General features: G+C 42.3%; 1 protein-coding gene across 1 annotated transcript in view; it reads left to right on the forward strand.

The window, feature by feature from the left end:
- Positions 1-269: 269 nt before the first annotated feature.
- The window catches only part of DNAAF9 (dynein axonemal assembly factor 9), an 80,024-nt gene continuing 57,427 nt past the window's right edge, over positions 270-22,866 (forward strand). The window contains exons 1-4 of the mRNA XM_076337514.1: positions 270-355; positions 11,575-11,654; positions 18,698-18,817; positions 20,021-20,145. Coding sequence (XP_076193629.1) covers positions 270-355; positions 11,575-11,654; positions 18,698-18,817; positions 20,021-20,145 — 411 coding nt within the window. The remainder of the gene's footprint in view (positions 356-11,574; positions 11,655-18,697; positions 18,818-20,020; positions 20,146-22,866) is intronic.

Genomic DNA, 22,866 nt, shown 5'->3' on the forward strand with positions numbered 1-22,866 from the left:
CCCGCTGTGTTTGCGCCCAGCTGTTGTCGGCCGTAGAAGCCTTTCCGTCCCCGCTCCGTGTGAGACGGTGAGAAAGTCGGGCTGAATCCTGCGCGTCCGGGAAGGCGGAAAGCGCGGGCGGCGGCGCGGCCCTTGCCGCGGTCCCCCCTGCGGTGGGGAGAGCGGTGGTGCGTGCGGCGCGGCGCGGGGCGGGGCGGGGCGAGGCGGGGCGGGGCGCAGCGGCCGCAGCGTTGCCGGCTCCCTCCTCCCGCCGCCGCATCGCCGTCGCCATGGCGCTGTGCGGCCGCTCCGCGCTCCTCCTGCCGGCCCCGCGCCCCTCGCCGCGCCGCCCCCGGGCCGCCGAGGCCTTCGTCAGGTAACGGGGGGCGGGGGGCAGCCGCCGGGGGAGGGCGTTGAGGGTGCGGGGCCGGGGCGGGTGGGTGGGGGGGTGTGTGTGCGTGTGAGGAGCTGACAGGGAGGGGCCGGGCCTTGGGCCGCACTGAGGGGGCTGGTGGGGTGGGGCCGGGCCGGGCGTTGGGGAGCACTGAGGGGCCAGGGGCATGAAGGAGGCTGGGGGCGTTGAAGGGGCTGCATGGAGCGGGGCTGGGGCATTAGGGGTGCTGGGGGCACCGAGCAGAGGTTTTGGGGGAGGTGATGGGGAGGGGTTGGGGGCGTTGGGGGGTTTGGTGGGGGAGGAGATGAGGTGTTTAGAGGGCTGTGTGCACTGAAGGTGGTGATTGGGAAGAAAATGCGATGTTAAAGGCGTTGAGGGGGGCTGGTAGGAAGGGTGGGGGGGTTAAGGGCTTTGGAGGTGCCGAGATAGGCTAGAATAAAGGGGTTGGGGTTGTTAAGGAGAGGTTTTGTGGAGTGCAGGGGGCATTAACGAGTTTTGGGGGGCATTGCAGGGGGATTTGGAGCCATTAAGGAGGTTGGGGTGGTTATGGGGGGCTGGAGCATTAGGAGCAGCATTTGAGGGGCTGGGGCTATGGGCGGAAGGGATGGGGCGTCGCGGGGGGGGGCTAACTTTGCAGGTGGCTACTGGGAGAGAAGTGCTGATGGCCTTGACAGGATGGCAGCAAGGGGCCTGACTTGACGTTGTGGGTGTAGGGATTGGCGAATCCTGAATCCCACTGGAGGAGGGTGTGTGGGAGGCTATGATGGACTGGGGGACAAAAAGAGAGGTTTGGGCACCTTGGAGAGGGGCTGGTCTGGAGAGAGTGGGCTTGGGGTAGTGTTGCTGCGGGGAGCTAAGCCTGGGTCTGGTTTGGGAGGGGATGGGTGTGGAGCTACCTTGGAAGTAGGGAAAAAGGGCTTGGGAAAGGTAGGAAAGCCAAATTAGGGTAGGGATAAGCAGAGGTTTGGGAGGGGTTGAGGGATTCTGGAGGGAAAGGAGATGGTATATTTGTGTGGGCACCTGCTGGGTGGCTTGCGGAGAACTGCTTGAAGGTATGAAGGCAATAACATTCTCTGAGCTTCAGAAATATGGAGGATAGAGCTTGACAAGAGATGGGGCGTGGGGACGTGTTAGATGATAGCGTTGGCTCTGTGGGAGCTCGGGTGTCAGTTCAGGTATTATTAGGTTGCTAGAGCTCTATTTCCTTTTTAAAGACTTAAGGTGCACCCATGTGTGTGTTTTAGGCTACTGTGTATTATCTGAAGTGTCTGAATATCACAAAGAACAACCCGGGAACTGAAGTGCTTGATGCTTTCAATAGTTATAGCACAATACATGGAAGTATTCACCAGTGTGAAGTCAGATAATAGAGTAACTGGGACATTGCATGTAAATTGCAGAACTGCATGTAAATCGTAAACAAATAGTTGGCCGAGCTGCCTGGGTATTAAAGTGGTTATATGTTTGCCATAGCTTTTACATTTTTTAAGAAAAAAGGTTTTGATATCTTGTTCAAGGAGGGAAGAAAAGCATTTTTACTTTTCAGACAATATGCCTGTGAAGTGAGAAATTCTGCACTGTGAGAGAGAAATGGAGGTCGTTCTGTTTGCTTGAAATACATGAACATGGCTGTTCTGTGATGCTTGTGTTCCCTCTCTGCCTGCAGTTAGAAATTGAATCGATCAGAAGAGGGAAGGAAAAGTGACCTTTTCAAATTTTTTTTTCCACTGAATAAATTAATCTTATTTGTTTAGAAAGAGCTTAGTATTTGTTTATAGCTGGAAAGTATCTCAAAATTCATGGTCAGTTACAGAATACCAAGATGGTAAAAAAGAAACAAGCTGAAAGAGAAAATGGTTTCCACTCAAGCCCCTCTCTTTATGAGTGATTTTGTAATCTGAGATCCTGTTTTAGAGTTGTCATGAGAACATTCAGACTCTCCGTGAACATCTGCAAGCTTTTGAGCTCCACTGGGAGATCCAGACAGCATCTATAATTTGGTGTGTTTGTAGGAGGCATGTCATCCGTTATTTTTTTTTTTTTCCTCTTCAACATTCATTCTTGTACAGTTTTGTTTTTTTTTTTCAGGCCAGATGGAGGCAGGGAGGCCAGCGTTTGCAATAAATTTCCCAAGCAGTCAGCAGATACCAGGCAGTTAATAAAAATAACTTAAAACAAAACAATCCGTTACCCTCCTCCCCCCGCCCCCAACTCCCAAACAGGAATGGAAAAATTCTTAAGACTATATAAAGAATAGAGAAGCGGCCAGAGATAATTCTTGGAGTTCTTCCACGTACTTCAGAGTTTTGGTCTGCCATATGGTGTGTTGGGAGCGGGCGTTTGCCACAGCGAGCCTAGGCTTTGTAACAACAAAAGGAAGTAAAGAATGGTTTTGTAAATAAAAAGAAAAAAATCCCTTAACTAAGAGATGAGTATTGCCCAAAAAAGGGTATGCCTTTTTAGAAAATGATGTCATGTTTCACGTGTCCGCGTTTAGTGGGGAACGAGTGTTTTCCTTAAGAATATGTGCATTTCTGAACAAAATTTCTATTAAATGCTTTGGTTAAATATCACCATCTAAAATCAATATAAACTTGTTCTATTTGGTAGGGCTTTGGACACACCCAATTTTGCATTACCTTTATGTACAACAGAGTAGGCAAATCCTCCTTATTGATTACCCATGTTTGTAACGTAATACCGATTAGTTCTCGCTGCATGTCTATGTGGGGAAATGCAAAACGCGTGCTTGGGTTCATTTTTATGTTGTCTCTGCCTGTATGCCTAATATTATCATCCTCTAAACCATTCTGTTTTTAATCACGTAGCGGTTAAGTACGTGGCTTTTTTCCTACGGCTTCGGAGGAGCAGTCAGCGCAGTCTTTGGGAGCATGGTGGTGCAGGGACGAAAGAGTTGTGGTTTCCCAATCGGTTTTAGCAGGGGACGTATCTGTGTTGAAAGATTAACAGTTTGTATCCATGTGTTCCTTATCTAATTATGCTGAGGTTCAGGATTTTGTAATAGCACAAGTTTCACCGAAATTTTTTTAAGGAATGCACTGTATCTTAGCTGTGCAAAGAGAGAGCTAATTTAACTTGCTGAAGTACCGGAGGAAAAAAAAGAGAGAGAAACCCCATTCCTTGAATATGGATGGTTTTCTGCCGTGTTAGGGAAGTAAGATGGCTTAGGGTCTGTCAAGCGCTAGGCTGCAGCCAAAGTTAAGAGGGATGTGGGACTGTATGGCTGATAGGAATAGGAAGGTAGAAGGAGTGCTTGGGAAGGAAAAGTTGCCAAGGAGAGGAGCAGAGCTATTGCGTTAACCCAGCTGCCTCTGGAGCTTCAGCCGAATTTACCCCTTTGCAATCGTTCAGCTTGAACTGATGGCAAAGCATCTGGCTTCATGCTTTGTGGCGGCGTGGCTGCGGTGGTTGTGGTCCAGTACTGGGCTCTGAAAGTAAATTTAGTCTTAAGGCGCTGTAGCTTAACTTCTGATTTCTGCTGAAGTGCTGGACACTTGCTTTGTCTTTCTGATCAGAGATTGACTGATGGCAGATAATTGCACTGCAGCTTTTTTTCCTGCTTCTTCAAATATTGTAATTTGTAATTTTCTCTGGTGTTAATGTTTTTTTGGGAGAACAGTTGGCATCCTTCATAACGTGCTGCAATTTAAGAAAGTGAAAATACAGAGCTGGTATTCGTAAATCAGCCTGTTAAACAGAGAACGTGTCAGGGCTGCAGGTCTAACTGGCACGTACGTTTGTGTAGGTGATGGGCACCCTATCATTTGATTGCACCCATGGAAGAATTTCACTTCGTTTCCAGCCCATTAGCTGCTGTTAAAGTCCTGTCTGTGAGTTACTCATAGTAAACAAGTATGCCGAGGGGCTGCACTATCCGGCGTGGCTATAGAAAATACCAGTATGAATATTGATGTGCGTTCTCAATAAATAGTGCTACTGTTCAGATGTGCTGAAGTGCCAAAGATCCTGAACAAGCTTGTAGTTTGCAAATGGCATCAGGTAGTCCCAAATGTTTAGTAAGGAGAGATTCGTACTTGTTCCTATGTGCTTTGAGATCTCTGAATTACAGAATTGAGTATTACTGTCCATTTAAAGTCAAGAAACAAGGAATTTGGTCCTGTAAAATGCACACAGAGTTGAAATTTCTTCCTTTTTGTCCGGTTTTAATATTTGCTACTTACTGTTGCTAAACATGCTAAGCGTTTTCAAAGTTGCTAATCGCCTATTTACAGTCAAGTTCCCTACGTTCATTGTAGAGAAATTTTGAAAATAGCTGGAAAATTATCATGTATTTTAAGGTGGGTGAATGCCATTGTCTTTTGTGAGTGCCAAGCAGTAAAACAGAGTTATTTTGGTGAGCTAAGAAAAAAAAAAAATAAAACAGAGAAAGCACGTTTGTTCAAGCTAGATGGTAAATTTCAAATAAACTGTTTTTGAAATTAAAGAAATTCTGAAAGTCTTTAACTCAGTCTGACTCCTGGTTTCTGGTTTCACAAATATGTTAAGATGGTAATAATGTCAGACTGTGGGAAATGCAGGGATATCCTGTACTCTAATATAAGCAGACAATAACAATGTTTCTGGTAGAAATTGTGAGGTCAACAAAAGGCCCGTGAAAAATAAACTTGATTTTTTGGGGCTAGAGTGGAAACAGATGGCAGTAGCAGCAAGTTAACAAGAAGTGAGATCTGGGGGAAAAAAAAGAAGCTGTTTTATCTTTCCATTTTATTTATTTCAAAATCAAGTCCTTAATGTTAAAACCAGTGTCTGGCTTAGGTAGACAGCATGAATCTATTCAAGTCATTCCCTGAAGATGAACCCTGTTAATGTGAGGATTTGCAGAAGCTTGCCAGGGGTGTCTCAGATTTTTTTCCCCTTGTTCGCTGCTATCTATCAAAGCTGGACCACGTGTGGGATTTTAAGGCTGCCTAGCCTTTGTGGGGGAGGAGGGTAACATCTGCCGATATGAAGCAAAACGTGCTCAACACAGTGAAATCACATCCTTTGTCAGCTGAATTGCACGTTAACCACAGCTGCGGCCGTCCCAGACATATGGTAAGCCTGCCTGTGGGAATCCATCGGGAATCAATTGGGGATCAATGCTAATATCGTGGCTGCATTAGTACTGCTGGATTACAGTGTCAAGAAGAGGAAGCTTGCGCGCAGAATAAATTCAGCTAGCAACAAGGGATGCAGAAAAAAGGAACGCGTTGTGGAAGCATAAATAAAATGAAAATTAAAATACTGTGTGGCATTATTTAAAACATGTATCTGTTCTTTCTGATTGAGAAAGGCACAGTTGTTAATATTCTCTTTATTTGCCAACATACGTGGCTTGCAGCGCCGTGTCTGTTACTAAGTTGTGACAGCCTAGACTGTTGTAAAGCAAGGTACTTTGCATAATTAGTATGAAGGCATGTGAACAGATGAGCACTAATTCTTAGAAGTTAATGACTGTCAATTATCTTCCCCTTTTTTGGATCTAGTCCAAGATTAGCAGAATATCAAGTACCTCAACGTATAGTTTCTTAATTGGCCCAGGCACACTTTATTGCCAGATGCCACCCCAAAATGTGGCTTTGCCTTCTGACCTGCCTTCGTCGGCAGTCAGATCAGCTTACTGATGTTTGAAAGTGTTGTTTTTTTTTTTTTAATTCCTGGGCTAGAGTTTGTTTGGATCCGTAAGCTGATCTGACTTGACACATGGCTTCGAGATTGTTAGTGCAGATACAAAGGCAGTGAGAAGGGCGAGACTGTTGCTTGCAGCACCGTGGGCTCTTATACTGGCTTAAGATGGTGTAGAAATCGCATCTTCTGTTCAAACGTGCATGCTGGAAAAATTCTCACTTCACCAACTTCTTCTCCACTTCTAAAGCAGTCTGGTTGTCTGTGGTTCTCGTTGGATAAGTAGCGTGCAGCTCATGTCTTGTCCAAGTGTCACTGAAGTCCAGGTATTTGGGGCTTCCTTAGAAGGGCTTCATGTAATTGTGTTTTCAAACACACCTAATGCTGATTTTTCAGCAGGAAGCTACTGTAAAATTTATTTGTGGTGTTATGTATGTAGGTGGATCCAGAGCCATATCTTCCAGGAAAGCGTCCTGAAGCCCAGAGGATTACGCCATTGTGCAGATGTCATTCTTCATTGCTTCTGTTTGAAATTGTGTTACTGTGGTAAAATGAAAAGGAGTAAAAGTCAGTACCTTTGCTAGGGCGCTTGCTTGGGAGGCAGGAAAAAGTCATGGATTTTTGTTCCCAGGATAATTTCATTGGTTTTGTCAGATGACTGCTTAATGTGAAATGCAAGAAAATGCCTTTTTTTTTTTTTTCTCTGACTTTATACACAGTTTAGCCTGTATTGTTTAAAAGCATGTAGTAAGAATTCTAATTATTCTCTTCAGTATTTCTGAATAACGTCTTTCTTCAGACACAGAAGTCTTCTGTTTTTAATGTCAGCCTTTGAATGTAATGATTTATACACACTTGAAATGATGTTGAAAATATTTCTGTGAAGAAGCCTTTCCGAAGATTTCTTGCATAGAAACCACTTCTTTAAACGAGGCAAGGAAAAATATTCTGCTGGAGGCTGTCTAATATGAAGATGGAAATAAACATCTTTATGGTCATAAATCTCATTAGGAAATAATGAACATATAATTTGCCCTATGCCTTTTCCTTTTATGTCAGGACTGTCTCCCGAAGGAAATGTAGCACTGACATTTAACTTTGCTTGGCAGAAATTTCCTAGCAGCTTAATCTGAGAACGTTATATATTTTTAAGGGGTGCACCAAAGTTTTACTTTCAGTATCCTTCACAGAAATGAATTCTAGGAGAGTGAAATTCCTAACCTTAAATCAAAACTTAAGTAGGGAAAGAAATACCCAACCCAGAACAAACATGCAAGTACTTTCCTCCCCCAATTCCTCTTCCCCTTTACTCCCACCGCAGTTTACTTGTACAGATCAGAAAATACTTGCCCAGAGCTCAAGAAGACAAAAGCATTGTGTATTTTGCTTTGCTCTGCTCTGGTCTCCTTGCACAGGCTCATAACACTACTTTTTCTTTTAAATGATAAACGTACTTGATCAGGTCTCCCTTTCGTTGAAACTGTTAGTGTGAAATTAAAATTTAAAGGTCTTGGGAATAATTTAACCTCGTATCATATAATAATAATTTTTAATAAAAGGGAGTATCTTCCCCCACGAGTTTCTTACAAGGAGTTTCCGTACTTGTTCTTTGCCAAACTGAGTTATAACCGTTCCTTTCTTTTAAAAGTGATCAGTATCGGGGGGGGGGGGGAGGAAATGATAGCAAAATCAAGGTATGTATTCATGCTGTGTTTAAAATGCATAAGAGGTTTTAAAAATATTTTACAATCCAGAAAAACCCATCTTTGACTGGATAATTACTTAAATTTGCTGCAAGAGTAAAAGTTGAACACGAGTAGTAGAAGGATTTTTGCATCTTGTTTCTGAGGAGTTGAATGAAAATCTTCCTCTTGTGCCTTCAGATTGGAAGCATTCATAATATTTTTTCTGATGACAGTTTCTCTTCTCACTCTGAGCAGAAGCAGGAAGATGCATCCTCTGATACGGTAAATGTTTTAATAGTCAGTCTGGAAGCTGCTGCTGGTGTCACTGCAGAAGTCCTTGGGCGTGCTTTCTCACAGTCCTTTCAATCTGTCCTTCAGATAGTCTCGGGAAACATGGGTTTCTCTTAAACAAGCCTTTGCAGATAGGTTGAGAAGCATCTTTGTTTTCATGTGGACTTTGTACATAAAGTTGCTTCCATTTTCTTGTGTTTTACAGAGGCTCTAGCAATTCTACTTGCCTGCAGCTGGTCCTTAAACAACTGTAGGCTTGTTTGCATACTAACAGATGAAATAAGTCAAATTTGTTTGTACCCACAGTGAAAAGTCTAGCAATTTTTTTTCTACTCGTGATCTTGTGACATGGGAAGTATAAAAGTATGAGCAGTGTATAGCTTGCCATAGTGGATCATCTCTCACCTAGCTACTCTGGGGTCCTGCTTAATGATGGGGCGAAAATCTTCCAGAATAAGATACAAAACCTTAAGTTTGGATAGCTGTGAGATTCAGTTTTAGCTTAGGTTTTAAAGAACTAATAATTAGAAGTTGCTAAAAGGTGCAGCATAAAGTTCAACGTTTCTTTCACGGACTTCATAGCATCACCTACATGGGCAACAACATCTGATAGTACCTGATTAGGTGTTTTTTTGCTGTCATCAGTGGCTTTAATTTCTGTTTCTGTATCTAAGACTGGATCAAAACATCTATTCATACATACAGTGGACTGGGATACAGTACAGTATATAATATGAATTGGGAAGTTTCAGGCAAAAAGAATAATTGAGGGATTCGGAACTCAAATAGGCAACCTAAAACCGGGAAAAAATAAAACTGGAGTGGTTTGTATTGATTTTGTACTTCCTATGAAAGTATCTTCAAATGTTGTCTGTCCTTTGCTGTGGATGTTCGAATTGCACTTAGATTAGCTATAACATAAACCTTCTGTGTTCATTCTGTCTTTCAGAGAAAGTAGAGCATGATAATTGTAGTATTACTGAAAAGATCTATTTGCTTTTTACTTGGCTTATTATATGAAAATAGGAATACTTGACCTTACTTTCTTGTTTGTTTGAGCTGGTCATAAATTTAGCTCTGTTTAAGTGTTTCTGTAAGAGACGTTTGTTTCCTAGGGCTGCACAGCTCATAGTTATATAAGCAAGACTATAAACAAGAAAACACATTCAGTAATATCAGTAGTAAAATTTCTTGCCTCCTATCTGTATTAAAACAAGCTCACAAAATGTTGCCTAGAAGCACAAATTATGTTGTGTGCTCTCTGGCTATTGTAGCTGAATTTTTTGCCTGGCTTGAAGATGCATGTTGGACAACTAAATTAAACTTTATATAAAAAACCAATTCATTTTGATTATGAAAATCTTGGCAAGACTTGGTATGGTTACATTTGTTTTTAATGTAGATTATCAAAGATTATACTTTAGGCTTATAACTTTCCTTAACTGTTCATTTTAGAAAAATTTCATGGTTTTAATACAGAAGTCATGAGAGAGGTAACATGCATCTTATGAGAATGATCTAGATATTTCTTTGGGTATAGAGGGGAAAAAGTTTCTGCTTTTATGATTGCATTAAGTACAATTCATTTAGAGTTGTTCTGAGCTGTGGTTTGCTTTCTGAATGGAAACCCACTAGTACAAGTTCAGTTTGTTAATTTGTCTTGCAGAAAAAAATCTTTCTTAAAAAGTGACACTCTTCTGGAGTTCAGCTTTTGAGTATTGGTTCTATGTTTTTCCATTATGGACTAAATAAAATTCTAGACAGTAATGCCAGATGCAAGGAACAACTGTAGCAGCTGAAGCTTAAATAATAAGAGAAAATCCCCTGGTCAGGAGCTGTCTATCTCAGAGGGCTCACTAAAATTAATGATCTGGATGAGGGGATCGAGTGCACCCTCAGTCAGTTTGCAGACGACACCAAGTTGGGCGGGAGTGTTGATCTGCTCGAGGGTAGGAAGGCTCTGCAGAGGGACCTGGACAGGCTGGATCGATGGGCCCAGGCCAACTGGATGAGGTTCAACAAGGCCAAGTGCCGGGTCCTGCACTTGGGTCACAACAACCCCATGCAGCGCTGCAGGCTTGGGGAAGAGTGGCTGGAAAGCTGCCTGTCGGAAAAGGACCTGGGGGTGCTGGTCGACAGCCGGCTGAACATGAGCCGGCAGTGTGCCCAGGCGGCCAAGAAGGCCAAGGGCATCCTGGCCTGTATCAGCAATAGTGTGGCCAGCAGGAGTAGGGAAGTGATCGTGCCCCTGTACTTGGCCCTGGTGAGGCCGCACCTCGAACACTGTGTTCAGTTTTGGGCCCCTCACTACAAGAAGGACATCGAGGTGCTGGAGTGTGTCCAGAGAAGGGCAACGAGGCTGGTGAAGGGTCTGGAGAACAAGTCTGATGAGGAGCGGCTGAGGGAACTGGGGTTGTTTAGCCTGGAGAAAAGGAGGCTGAGGGGAGACCTCATCGCTCTCTACAACTCCCTGAAAGGAGGTTGTAGCGAGGTGGGGTCGGTCTCTTCTCCCAAGTAACAAGCGATAGGACGAGAGGAAACGGCCTCAAGTTGCGGCAGGGGAGGTTTAGATTGGACGTGAGGAAAAATGTCTTTACTGAGAGAGTGGTTAAACATTGGAAGAGGCTGCCCAGGGAAGTGGTGGAGTCCCCATCCCTGGAAGTATTTAAAAGACGTGTAGATGAGGCGCTTAGGGACATGGTTTAGTGGACATGGTGGTGTTGGGTTGACGGTTGGACTCGATGATCTTAGAGGTCTCTTCCAACCTTAATGATTCTATGATTATATGAAATTGCTTTCTCTTTTCTGTCTGAAAGTTCCCTCGGTTCTGTGTTTCTGCTTATGTATGTGCTTGTAATAATGACAGGGTGACCCATCTGAGTCTTCGTGATATTGGTGATCAAAAGCATCACTGGGCCACCGCAGATAGCGTGACACTGATGCTTTATTAAACGAGGACATGGATGAGACCCTGCAGGTTTGCGAGTGGAGGCGGAGTTTTCTGTGCCTTCCCGCTTTCTCCCCTACAGGAATATCATGCTTTTCACTTTGGTCTTGTAAGAGGTCTAGGATGTGTCCATATTATATAGTTACACAGGGTGGAAGCGGTCTGATGGTGCTGGACGTGCTGAAACTCATCGTTTGCAAACTCCTCTTGGGGTGTAGGAGCTACTGCAGTCCGTTCCCTTGTCAACTTTCTACTTGGGCATCACCTGCCCCATGTTTATTTGCTCTCTACTTCTCTGGTAGAGAAAGGAGTGTTGCTGGCTTGGTGAGAGGAAGCTTGAACAGAAATGTTTGCTAGAGGTTAGAGATTAACAGGGCACTTGGTTAGAAGGGATAGTTACAGGTTCTAGTCTTCTCTCAGGGCTATGTACTTCATCTTTTAGTGGACAAAAATAAATAATCTGGGATTGGTTTGATATGAGATCTGAATGTATTTCAAAGAAAAGATACAGAAGTTGAAGTGTGTCCACTTAGTTTATATAACAAAGAAAAAAGCTAGGTCAACTCTTTAGCCTACCAAATTTGAGCACTTCAAAACACTGACTTTAAGGATGAATTCTCTTTCTTTTGCAGCTGCAGCCGCCTTCGAAACATTCAGAGTATCCTGACACAGAGCAGCAAATCTCAACCTGATGGAATCCTGTGCATTTTAGGTTAGTTTTACTTTCCCCCCCCTCTTTTCTTCTCACTGTACTGATAAAGATAGCATAAGTTTCAGAAAGATGAAGATCAGCTCCTCCATCGTCCCCCAAGTCCCAGCCCTCTCTCTCAGCAAGAGGACAGCTATCTGATTGTTACACTCTCTTGTCCCTCAATAATTATTAGGTCTGTTTACTGATTTCAGGCAAACTTGCTACAATAGTAATACCATCAATATTCTTCCAAGCCTTATGATTAAGACCACTTCTTAAGTGGCTGGAGGGAAGAGAGTATCTTTGTTAATGTCGAAATTGAAGGAAAGATGGGGAGAATTAAATCCATATCTATTTGGAGTAAACATTCAGCTGTCTAGGCAGTGTTTGCTTTCTAGCTGGTGCTTGGCGTAAAAGCTCAAGGCTGAAGGCACATGCGTTGCAGCTGGTTTCCCCGTGGAGGTGGGGAAGTGGAAGGGATTAGAAGGGGCTGAGGTTAAGGGGGTGGAGAAGAGCAGAGGAGCACCAAGGTTAGGGGTCATGATATACTACGGAGGGTGGTGGTTGAGAACAGGCTTGGTGGAGAGGGGAAGGAATAATCAGAAAACTGACAGAATTAATAAAACCTGAATTTAGGGGGAGGGAGGTCTTGCCTCCAGGGAAGTAATTCAAAATGCACTTAAAGAGTTGCATGAGAAACCCGGGAAGCAGTTACAAGTTAAGTGGTGGCATATAAACAGCATGTGGTTTCAGTGCTTTATTTCTTCGGGGTTGGGAGAAAAGGGTGATACGAAATAAAGCTACATGTGCAAGTATGCTATAGGAAAGTAACATTTTTTGTGCTGCTTTAATATCATTTCTGTATGTAACATTGACTCTTGTTTCTTATTATATAGTCAGCATCAAGATATTAAAGGAAAAATTCAGGAATGATGACTGAAATTCCTTAGAGCATAGGACTAAGGAGCGATTGTTTAAATTATGTATTACAGTTAAAGATGGAGAAATCTAATGTAGCCCTAAAGAAGCTATGTGTAGTAAGAGGCTTGCGTTAAGAAATGATACAACAGCCTGGTGTGTGATTTGGGTTTTGTTTTGTTTTGTTTTTTGTTTTTTTTAAATGATGTAACAAGAAAACTTGAAGAAGCTCATTTACTGAACCACAAAAAAGTTGTAAAGGTGTATAACCTAGTTCTCTTTCGGTTGATGCTAACTGTATAACATGACTTCCTATCCCACATTCTCTAGGGTAAGAGTTTAAGAAGTCTTTGGCTAAGTAGTAACTTTACAGCTAGAAGGTCTATATGGTCACTGTATCAAACTTCCAATGAAACTTAATCATACCGGATAAAGTACTAGTTTTTTGCCTTTGCTAGTCTAATTTCATAAAATCATAGAATCATTAAGGTTGGAAAAGACCTCTAAGATCATCGAGTCCAACCGTCGACCCACTAAACCATGGCCCTAAGCGCCTCATCTACGCGTCTTTTAAATACTTCCAGGGATGGGGACTCCACCACTCCCCTGGGCAGCCTCTTCCAATGTTTAACCACTCTCTCAGTAAAGACATTTTTCCTCACGTCCAATCTAAACCTCCCCTGGCACAACTTGAGGCCGTTTCCTCTCGACCTATCGCTTGTGACTTGGGAGAAGAGACCGACCCCACCTCGCTACAACCTCCTTTCAGGTGGTTGTAGAGAGCGATGAGGTCTCCCCTCAGCCTCCTTTTCTCCAGGCTAAACAACCCCAGCTCCCTCAGCCGCTCCTCATCAGACTTGTTCTCCAGACCCCTCACCAGCCTCGTTGCCCTTCTCTGGACACGCTCCAGCACCTCGACGTCCTTCTTGGAGTGAGGGGCCCAAAACTGAACACAGTATTCGAGGTGCGGCCTCACCAGGGCCGAGTACAGGGGCACGATCACTTCCCTGCTCCTGCTGGCCACACTGTTTCTGATACAGGCCAGGATGCCCTTGGCCTTCTTGGCCACCTGGGCACACTGCCAGCTCAAAATATGACAAGTTGTGCCATCTCTTAATTCTTGCCATTGACACTGTAGTGTTTCTTGACTATTGTTAATTCTGAAGCTGCAGGAAGTCCCAAGCAAAGAATAATCACTCAAAACATTGTAGGGCTTTAGGGAAAACTTTACAGGCAAAAGGAATAGCTTTGTGTAATCATCAGTGTAATGTGGAGTATTTAAGTCTGTGCCTAAGACCATACCTCTTAATAAATAAGCATTTCTGTTACAGAACTATAGAAAGTGTGTTATGTTATTAGACTTGTGCTTTGCACTAATCTCAGCACCCACAATGGGACTGTTGTTGTCTAATCTGACCTGTCTAATGTAGCCTGCAGAGTTTCTCGCATAACTTCTGATTAAGCAGGCATGTCACTCTGTTATAAATGCATTAAATCTGTGTTCAGATACAAGGTTCAGATGACAAAAAATATGTAGTCTTCCGTTTTGAGTCCTGTTGACTTGTATGCAAAGCAGGTACTCTTACAACTATGGTTTTTTTTACAGTCAGTGCATGTTATATTTCACTTGACTGTCTTTAATGACCTGGAGTTAATGCATTTCCCTCACCCCAACTTTAATTTTACATACTGGGCTGTGAGATAAAAACAATATAAACTTTCATAGCTTCACTTCAAGTAGGTTAACATTTATACTGAAATTAAAGCCAGCATTGTAAGATTCGAAAGAGAGATGAGAACTGACCTATTATTGATACAATTATTTAAATGTAGTTACAGCTGATGTTTTAAAAGAATCCTGTCATCTTACTTTAAAGTGGTTGAGTGGTAGCATTCCTGCATTCTTTGCCGGGGAGAAAAGACACCACAACTGGCAGGAAAAAGAAACTTGGAGGTTGGCATGGCAGATGTCTTTAAAAAGCGGTGATGTCTCAGCTGGAGTGTGTTGCTGTTGAAGTTGCTAAGAAAACAGTGTATCAAACTACTTAAATTCTACTCTAAACTATTTTTTTTTTTTAACAGTGCTGTTTCTCGCATCTTACCTTTCAACAGAGATTTTCAGCTCACAGTTAAGTTGATCTGATTTCTGAGGATGTGTATTTAGCTTCAGTAGGTTATATCTATAAATCTGATTGTAGTTGTAGCTGTTCTGGTTGTAGATCAAACTGTTTTGCAGTTCAGCATAGCGAAGCTAAATTTTTACAGACCTTGATATTTAGTTTTTATCCCCCCTGAAGAGGATACGAATGCTTCACAGGCTGTGCCAGTAAATCTTTAAGTTTATTTTACCTTGGTTTTTATATCCTTCCCACACAGAGCTCTTGCTCTTAGAATGTGGAAGAAACCTCACCAGCGTTTAGTGCGTTGGACCGATTGTTCATCCCATTCCCTTTTCCAATGGAGACTGTTTTAATGATTATTGTGCTACTTCTCTTAGATGGCAGTTCCACAACTGCATGTTGGTTTTCGGCAGCTGTCTAAACGTGATCTGTCCAGTCTCTCCAGCCTCACCTTCCTGCTACCTCCCTGATGTCCCTAGAGCTCACATGGCTGTTCGGTGTGTTATGGAAGAACTATTTGTTTTGATACTCAGGGGTGTGTCAGAAATACACGGCTGGGACAAAGAATGCAGGGCTTTTTTTACCTGTAGGCTATGTTTATGTCAGCTTAGCAACTGTGAAATCACAGATATGACAGATGGCTGAGCTGAATACTTTTTGCAGCTCAAAAGGGGAGTCTCAGCCTGCCCCTAGACTGCTCCTCTTCCCTTTCCTCTCTTTCCTCCCCACATGCATTTTGCATCAGTGCTGGTGGTTGGTACCTTGCACCCGGTTCATCCTACTGAGCAGACAGATTCCACACACACACCCACACACACCCCCCCCCATATTTGGCCAGACTAGTTTTCTGCCAATTTAGCAAACGGAATCAGCTTGTTGAGAGGTCAGATAAGCTCTGCCCGCAGGAGAAGAAGGAGCAGGAATGGCTCCTCGGGCAGCAGTGAGCTGTTAGACTGAGTCATTGTCGAACTACAGCCTTGTGATGAGCTGGGAACAGGCTGGGAGTTACTAAACTCCCAGCTCAGCTGGAGACAGGCGTGGGGGTTTCCTAATTAATAGCTTTCCCCATTGTTCTGTTGAGGACTCCTGATATGCTTTCTGGAGGTATCTTATCTTTGTCATTGTTTCATTTCCTGTTTATTTTCCGCTGACTATATCTGATCATTTAACTCCATATGTTTCTGTAGAATAGTATTAAAGCCTCAGTATGAAAGCTCCTGTCTGTACTGGATACTAAAAACAAAACCAAAACCCGCAAAAAACAATTATTCTGCAGAATTAATTCTTTTATGGTAAGCTAATTTCTTGCCTGCTAGCCTGTCAATGCTCTGCAAGCAATACATTCACCCATGTCCTCTATTATAGGAGTTAAGCTTATCAGCTGCCCCCTTGTTAATATCTTCTTTTTGTCTTCCCTTCCCCTTCTGTCATTAACTGAAAAAGCGGGGTTTTGGTGTTTAGCTTTGAAGATCTTCTCTGCTTCAACCCATATAAAACCTCAAACTCTTCAAGTGATGGTGACATCTTAACTTTTTTTTTCTGTGAGGACAGTTTCTCATTTTTCTTCTGATCTTCCAGACTTTATAATAATCTGTTCCTTTTCCTGCGTCACTATGTGTTATTCTGTTACCCTCTCCCTGAGCGCACCACCTTGGCTGTTGAGGCTTTGGAAACCCTAGCAATGAGCTTGATAAAAGAAAGTGCAAATGCCACGGCACCTTCCATCCACACTGTTTGGCCTGTAGTTGAGGGTGCCTTGATAGATTAACATTTGATATGATAGGTGGTGTTTGCTTGTGAAACATAAGTAATGCTGCTTGCAGAACGACTGATCTAACAGCTTGCTGCCACTGAAAGGGACTATCCTAACTCCTACTTTGTGCCAGATTATTGCTCATCTGATTGCCTTCAGAAGTCGCCTCAGTTAGGCAAGTAATCAGTAAAACAGATTATCATCAGGACATTGTGTGCGCTAGCTTTCTAAGGCTATAGCTGATTTCAAGGAGACTGATTACATTTAAATGGAGCTCCCTAGAGCAATGGCATGGTTACTTCCTGGAAGAACGGCATCTCCACACTTGATTGTAACTAAAATCCCACCTAAAGATGTGGGCTTTGGCAGATATATTAGTGTGTTGAGTCCCATTGAATTCTGGATTACATTGGTACGCCTGCTTTCATGGGGCTGGAAATGTAAATGAAATAGAGAGACAGTGTGTTCTCCCTCTCCTCCCTCTTTTGCGCCTCTCTCTCTCTCTCTCTCTCTGAGTTCCCAGATCCAGGGCAATCTGGTTTTGCAGAAAATTATTGGCACAGCAAAGACAGAACATTGCAGCAGGGGGGAAAAATGAGAGACTGGGCCTGAGCATTCTTTAGCTGAGTCTTATCGATGCCATGACATGAGTTACAGGTTGACTGCTAAGGCTCTTGATACTCCCTTTGTCAAGGGCTGCCTCCTAACACACAGAATTGTGACTTGTTTTGGAAAGAGCATGCTCCAAGGACACACACACACACACACATATATATATATATATATATATATATATATATATATATATATATATAAAAACCCCATTCCTATATATATGTCTGAATGGGAGATCAGTGCTAGAAGCTGGATAGCAGAGGAATGAGGATTCAAAGATTGTGGCTGGAAAGATTTTTGAGGGCTGAGAAAGCTGGGGCAAGTGTGATGCAGCTTCCCCCTTTCCCAACACGGTTCAAGGAATGCAATGCTATAGTGTGTTATTGGTGCTGATAATCATGAAGCCATGAGCGGGGAGCAGTATTACAGAGGTTCATAGCTGCAGCACAATTTGAAGTGATTGTTCCTCTTCTCTAGGCTTAAACCAAATATCTGATACCTTGGAACATACGTTAGCTATCCAAAGGCCAATTACTACACAAACAAGGGAGTTTATTAAGATGTGGGATTCAGTAGCTGGATGCAGACACGGCATTGGTTAGCACTTTAAAGCTGAAGCATAACATAAAAAAAGGAACGTAATTAGGAGAACCTAGGGTTTGTTCCAATTTCTCGTAAGTTCAGATGACTCTTGGGTAGTTTGGTTTCCGATGCAAATCCTGAAACCCAGACATCCAGGCTGTGTTATTACATTATCAGTGTACTGATCTCTCCTTTGGACAGTGCTAACAAATCTTGATTTGTTGGCAACCATCCAACTGTATCCTGATATAACTTGGTAGGAAAACTTGATGTTAGTGTTTATGAGAAATTTTGTAGCGGTCAAGACTGGTGACCTCTGTCAAGCGTGGATGTCAAGGATGCTGCTTCACGCGTAGTTTTACTTGTGGAGAAAACTTGATTTATTACAGTAGCATTAGGAATTATGACTGTGACTGTCTTCCTAAATCTGTGGCCTGTTTCCTTTCTTCTTGTATTTATCTTCTATCTCTTCATGCTCCAGATCTTCAATTGTTTTAATTTTATTTTCCCAAGGACCAGAAAAGGCTTTCCTTGGAAGCTGTTCGTATACCATATGTTTTGTCAGAATACCTTTTCATGATTTGTTAGAAGTCTGCACTGGCTTTCTGGTGACTCAGGGATTGCACTGTAATACTGATAAGATAATGTTTAATCACGTATTCTAAAGCAGGAGATTTAGGTCACAGGATTATTTTGTTCGGAAGCTTCAATCAAGAACATATTAATTAGAATGCATACTGCATACAGACAGATGTTTAAGTTTGAACTACTAGATAAAATTGAACTTTTATGGATGCAGAGCACTGCAGAAAACTAGACTCATTTAATATTTTTTAAGCAATGCCTGTGGATTTAGGTCGAGTGGAATGTCAGCCTGTGGCAATGAACTTGCAAAAACTCCTTTATCCCTACCCTCTTTTCCCAGTATGTTCTACTGGCATAAGCACCCACTGACTACGTAAGGGAGTTGAGTTAATACTCCTGTTTTAAAGTTTTCTTATTAGGGAACAAAACAAACTTTTTGGGTGTACAATGTTAGGACATAAAACGCTTCACATATGGTTTTGCTTTTGCAGGAATAGATAGTCGATACAATGAAGGTTGCAGGGAACTGGCCAACTATCTGCTTTTTGGCTTGTATAACCAGAATAACAACGACTTTGAAAGAACTGGGTTTCCTGAAGAAGTTCTTGATGGTGAGTAACATACTCAGCATTTTTACCTATTCTTTGTTGGGGAGATCTTCTTGCAGCCTATCAGTACTTAAAGGGGGCTTATAAAAAAGATGGGGGCAAACTTTTTAGCAGGGCCTGTTGTGACAGGACAAGGGGGAATGGCTTTAAACTAAAGGGGGGGAGATTTAGACTAGATAGAGGGAAGACATTTTTGACGCTGAGGGTGGTGAAACACTGGCAGAGGTTGCCCAGAGAGGTGGTGGATGCCCCATCCCTGGAAACATTCCAGGTCAGGTTGGACGGGGCTCTGAGCAACGTGATCTAGTTGCAGATGTCCCTGCCCACGGCAGGGGGGTTGGACTAGATGACCTTTAAAGGTCCCTTCCAACCCAAACTGTTCTGTGATTCTATGATTCTTCAGTCTTTCTGGAGGGAGGGTGAGCAGAAAAAGGGGCATACCTAAAAAAAAAAAGTCAGTAAATCTCTAATTGTGTATATACACCTGAAAAACTGTTCTTAAAAACGCTGCTGAAGAACTCTTGTTTTTAAACACATCCCCCCTCCATACATTCCCCGAGGTGTTCTAAACCTAGACAAATACAGCCCATTATGAGAAGTCCTAGTTCAGTCATGGTATGTGTGTACATGTGTTATCAATTATTGTGTGATCACACCTCTGGAGTTCTAAAATACTTGAGCTCCTTTACTTTAACATATTAACTCACTTTTGTAATATTTGAAAGGTGGCCGATCACCATGATCATAGATTATTATTGCCTTATTTGCATGAAACTTTGAGTATCTACCCCATAGGCTGTGGTGCTAGTTTTTAGTTGGAGCAACCTTCTGATGTAATATCAGGCAAGAGCAACTATAGTTTACAGTTTTGTAAGTGCTCTGTAAGGACTCATCACTGACACTCTTGGCTTTTCAAAGGACAGGCTGATGTAAGTTCTGTGCAAGACTTCAGAATAAACCCACAATTGTTCTGAACAGCAAGAAGTACTATTGTACTTGGAACTGTATATGGCTGCCAACTGTTTCTTTTTTAAAGAAGTGGGGAATGATTGTGTGTTCAAATAGTTAAACAGTTTTCTTTTAATGAGGTACATTATAGGAAAAGGGGTTTCTGTTCAGTTTCTGTAGGGGTTTTTTTTGTGCCCATATAATTCTTCTGTGTATGGAGTCTTGATGCTGGAATAATATTTGTTCTGCTTGTTGCAGATATAATCATATTAATAAAACCTGACAGTGTTCATCTGTACTGTAACCCTGTGAATTATAATCATCTTTTGCCGTATGTGGCATACTGGAGGAACTTGCACTTTCACTGTCTAACTGAAAATGAGGTAAGTGGAGAATGAATGCAGATGAGATTTGTTAATGAACTGATACTCGAAGTGGAACTTTTTTTTAACATTCCTTCCAGAAGTCTTTTCTTCTTTTTCATACTCAGCAGGGGAGTGATCTGCATATATATATGGGTATTAATCATTTTGCTAATCTGTGCAAGAAGGATATGTTTTTAATACTTTGTATTTGTTGGAGCATGAAGATAAATTGCTCCCCTCTCCCACTAATTACTATTGTTTTGACATGAGCCAATGATCTTTTAATAAGGAAAAACATGTGGGTTGTGAGAAATACAGAATCTGAATCAAGTTCCACAGTCAACACTGAGATTTCCAATGATAGCCTTATTTGCTACCAAAGCAGTGTTTTAATGCGTTCTTTGCCAATAGTTTTAGAATATTAGAAAAGATCAGCTTAGTAAGCCATTTAAAAATCAAGAAACTTTATTACGTATTTTCATTTTAACTTTCAATGCTTCCTTTCAAGATCTATTAACCTTGCTTTCATTGGACCATGTGAGTGATGTGAGTTTCACCTTGCATTTAAAAGTCAAGGTATTCTTAGAAAAGCTATGTTTATCATGGTGAAGTACTGTTAGAGGAGTAAAAATGAAAATGCTGTTTGTCTAGGTGTAGAATAAAAACCTTTTTATTCCAGTTGAGACTGGAAATGCTTCTCCCTAAATGCCATCATGGGAAGCTTCCCCCCCTCCCCCGACCCCGTTCAGTTCTGTGTAGTTCCTTTTCTGAGTTAGAATTATATTGAAATCTGAAGGGAGGGGGTCAGGAGCCTGCGATGTCAATGGGTGAAGCTGGCGGAAGAATGCTTGGGGAGGTCAGAGAGAGAAACCTTTTGTTCCCTTGAGTTTCCAGCTTGAAAGCGATGGGGCTTATGATAGGTTGATTGTGTTTTTATGTGGCTGTTCGATATTTCATAATTCTGTCATCTAAACTAATTCAGGTTAGAAGGGACCTCTGGATATCATCTTGTCCAGCCTCCTGTTTAAGGCAGGGTTAGCGATGAGATCAGATCAGGCTACTCGAGTTTTTTTTGCAGTTGGATGTTGAAAGCGTCCAAGGATGATGACTGCAGAACTTCTCTTGGCTATCTGCTCCATTACTCGACTGTCCTAATAGTCAGAAGGTGTTTCCTTTTATCTAGTCTGAACCTCTCTTGTTTTAAATCATGCCTTTTGCCTTGCATCTCAATAACGTTTTTGTGGGTGTTGAAAGGCAGCTCTGAGGTCCAGCCATTGCCTCCTCCGGGCTGAACAAGCCTGGGTCTCTCCTTGTAGGACAAGTGCTCTAACCCCCTGATCATCGTGGTGGCCATCCACTGAACTTGCTCCAGTTTGTCAACATCTTTCTTGTACGTGGGTCCTAAAACTGGATGCAGTGTTCTAGATACAGTCCCAGGAGTGCTGCACAGAGGGGGATAATTACTTCTTGTTAAGATGTAAACAGCTGAGCTACAGGTTAAAGCATGCCATAGCAAAATCTAAAGCCTGGCTTCGTAAGGTTTTTGTGTTGCCAAAATCCCTACTGAAAGGCCAAACCTTGAAGCATACCTGAGGGTGGTAAAACTCTCACATTTTGGAGTCAAGACTGGAGTAGTTCTTAACACGTTATTGCTAGCACAACTGTAATCTCAGCTATTGAATTTTAAGCTGCATCTGCTTATGGGCTTTAATATGATTTATCATGGTAAGTAGAAACCTTAATCACACAGTACTGGCTTGAAATAGTGGTGTAACCAGAAAGGTAAACCATATGCCTTGCTATTTGTGGAAATGAATGGAAATGTTTGATTTCTGAAGTTGAAAATACAAGGTTTGCTTCATTGCTGTTTCATGTGAATGAGCTGAGCGATGCGCTTCTAGTCACATTTCTAATGTATAAGAACTGCCAGTTTCCTAGATTACTTCTGGAAGAGAAACCAAAAACCGTTGCTGTGTCAGGCTTTAAGTACATCCTGTTTACGGGAGGATTGCCTGTAGTGGCTTTTAAGCTTTTTTTTTTTTCAGTGATAGAAACAACTTTTTCTTGCTTTTGTAAAAATGAAACCTAAAAACCTCAAGAGCTTCAGAAATAAAGAAAGCGATGCCATACCTGGCTCTGTGCAGCTCTTGATGAATGTGGCAAAACCTATAGCCTCTCCTTCCTTTCTTCGTTCCCACTTGCCTTTAACTAGACCATAGGCATTTAAGTGAATATCCTAGTTATCGGCAGAGATAACCTGTTATTAAAGAATGCCTGTTTTCAAAATGGCCAAATAAGATAAAGTACTGACATTTGATGCATACTGTGTCAGCTTTCTGGGCGTCATGACTGTACTGTTCATGGAACGGGCTGTATTTATACCTGCAATAGCAGATAGTGAGCAAGCCTTTAGCACCCTGCCAAAACCCAAGTTCTTATTCTAATGGCATTTTAAGTCTTGAGAAACTGGCAGTTGTTTGGGGCTTGGCTTTGAACTGACACTTTGATCTGGCTTCCTGGGATTGAAGAAAGAACACATCATGGAGGAACTTGGGCTGCGTCTTAAATTCAGGCTTGTCTTAAAAGAACTTGTTCTTAAAGTAAATTTGTTGGGTGTACCCTGAAGCTCACAAGAGCTATATACAAAAAGTTCATGATCATGTAATTTACCCTGATATTAAGTTCAGAGCACTGTACATTAAAAAAAAAAAAAAAAAAAAAAAAAAAAGAGACAAAACG

This window comes from Aptenodytes patagonicus, chromosome 4, assembly GCF_965638725.1.
Source record: "Aptenodytes patagonicus chromosome 4, bAptPat1.pri.cur, whole genome shotgun sequence".
In the NCBI taxonomy this organism is placed as follows: Eukaryota; Metazoa; Chordata; class Aves; order Sphenisciformes; family Spheniscidae; genus Aptenodytes; species Aptenodytes patagonicus.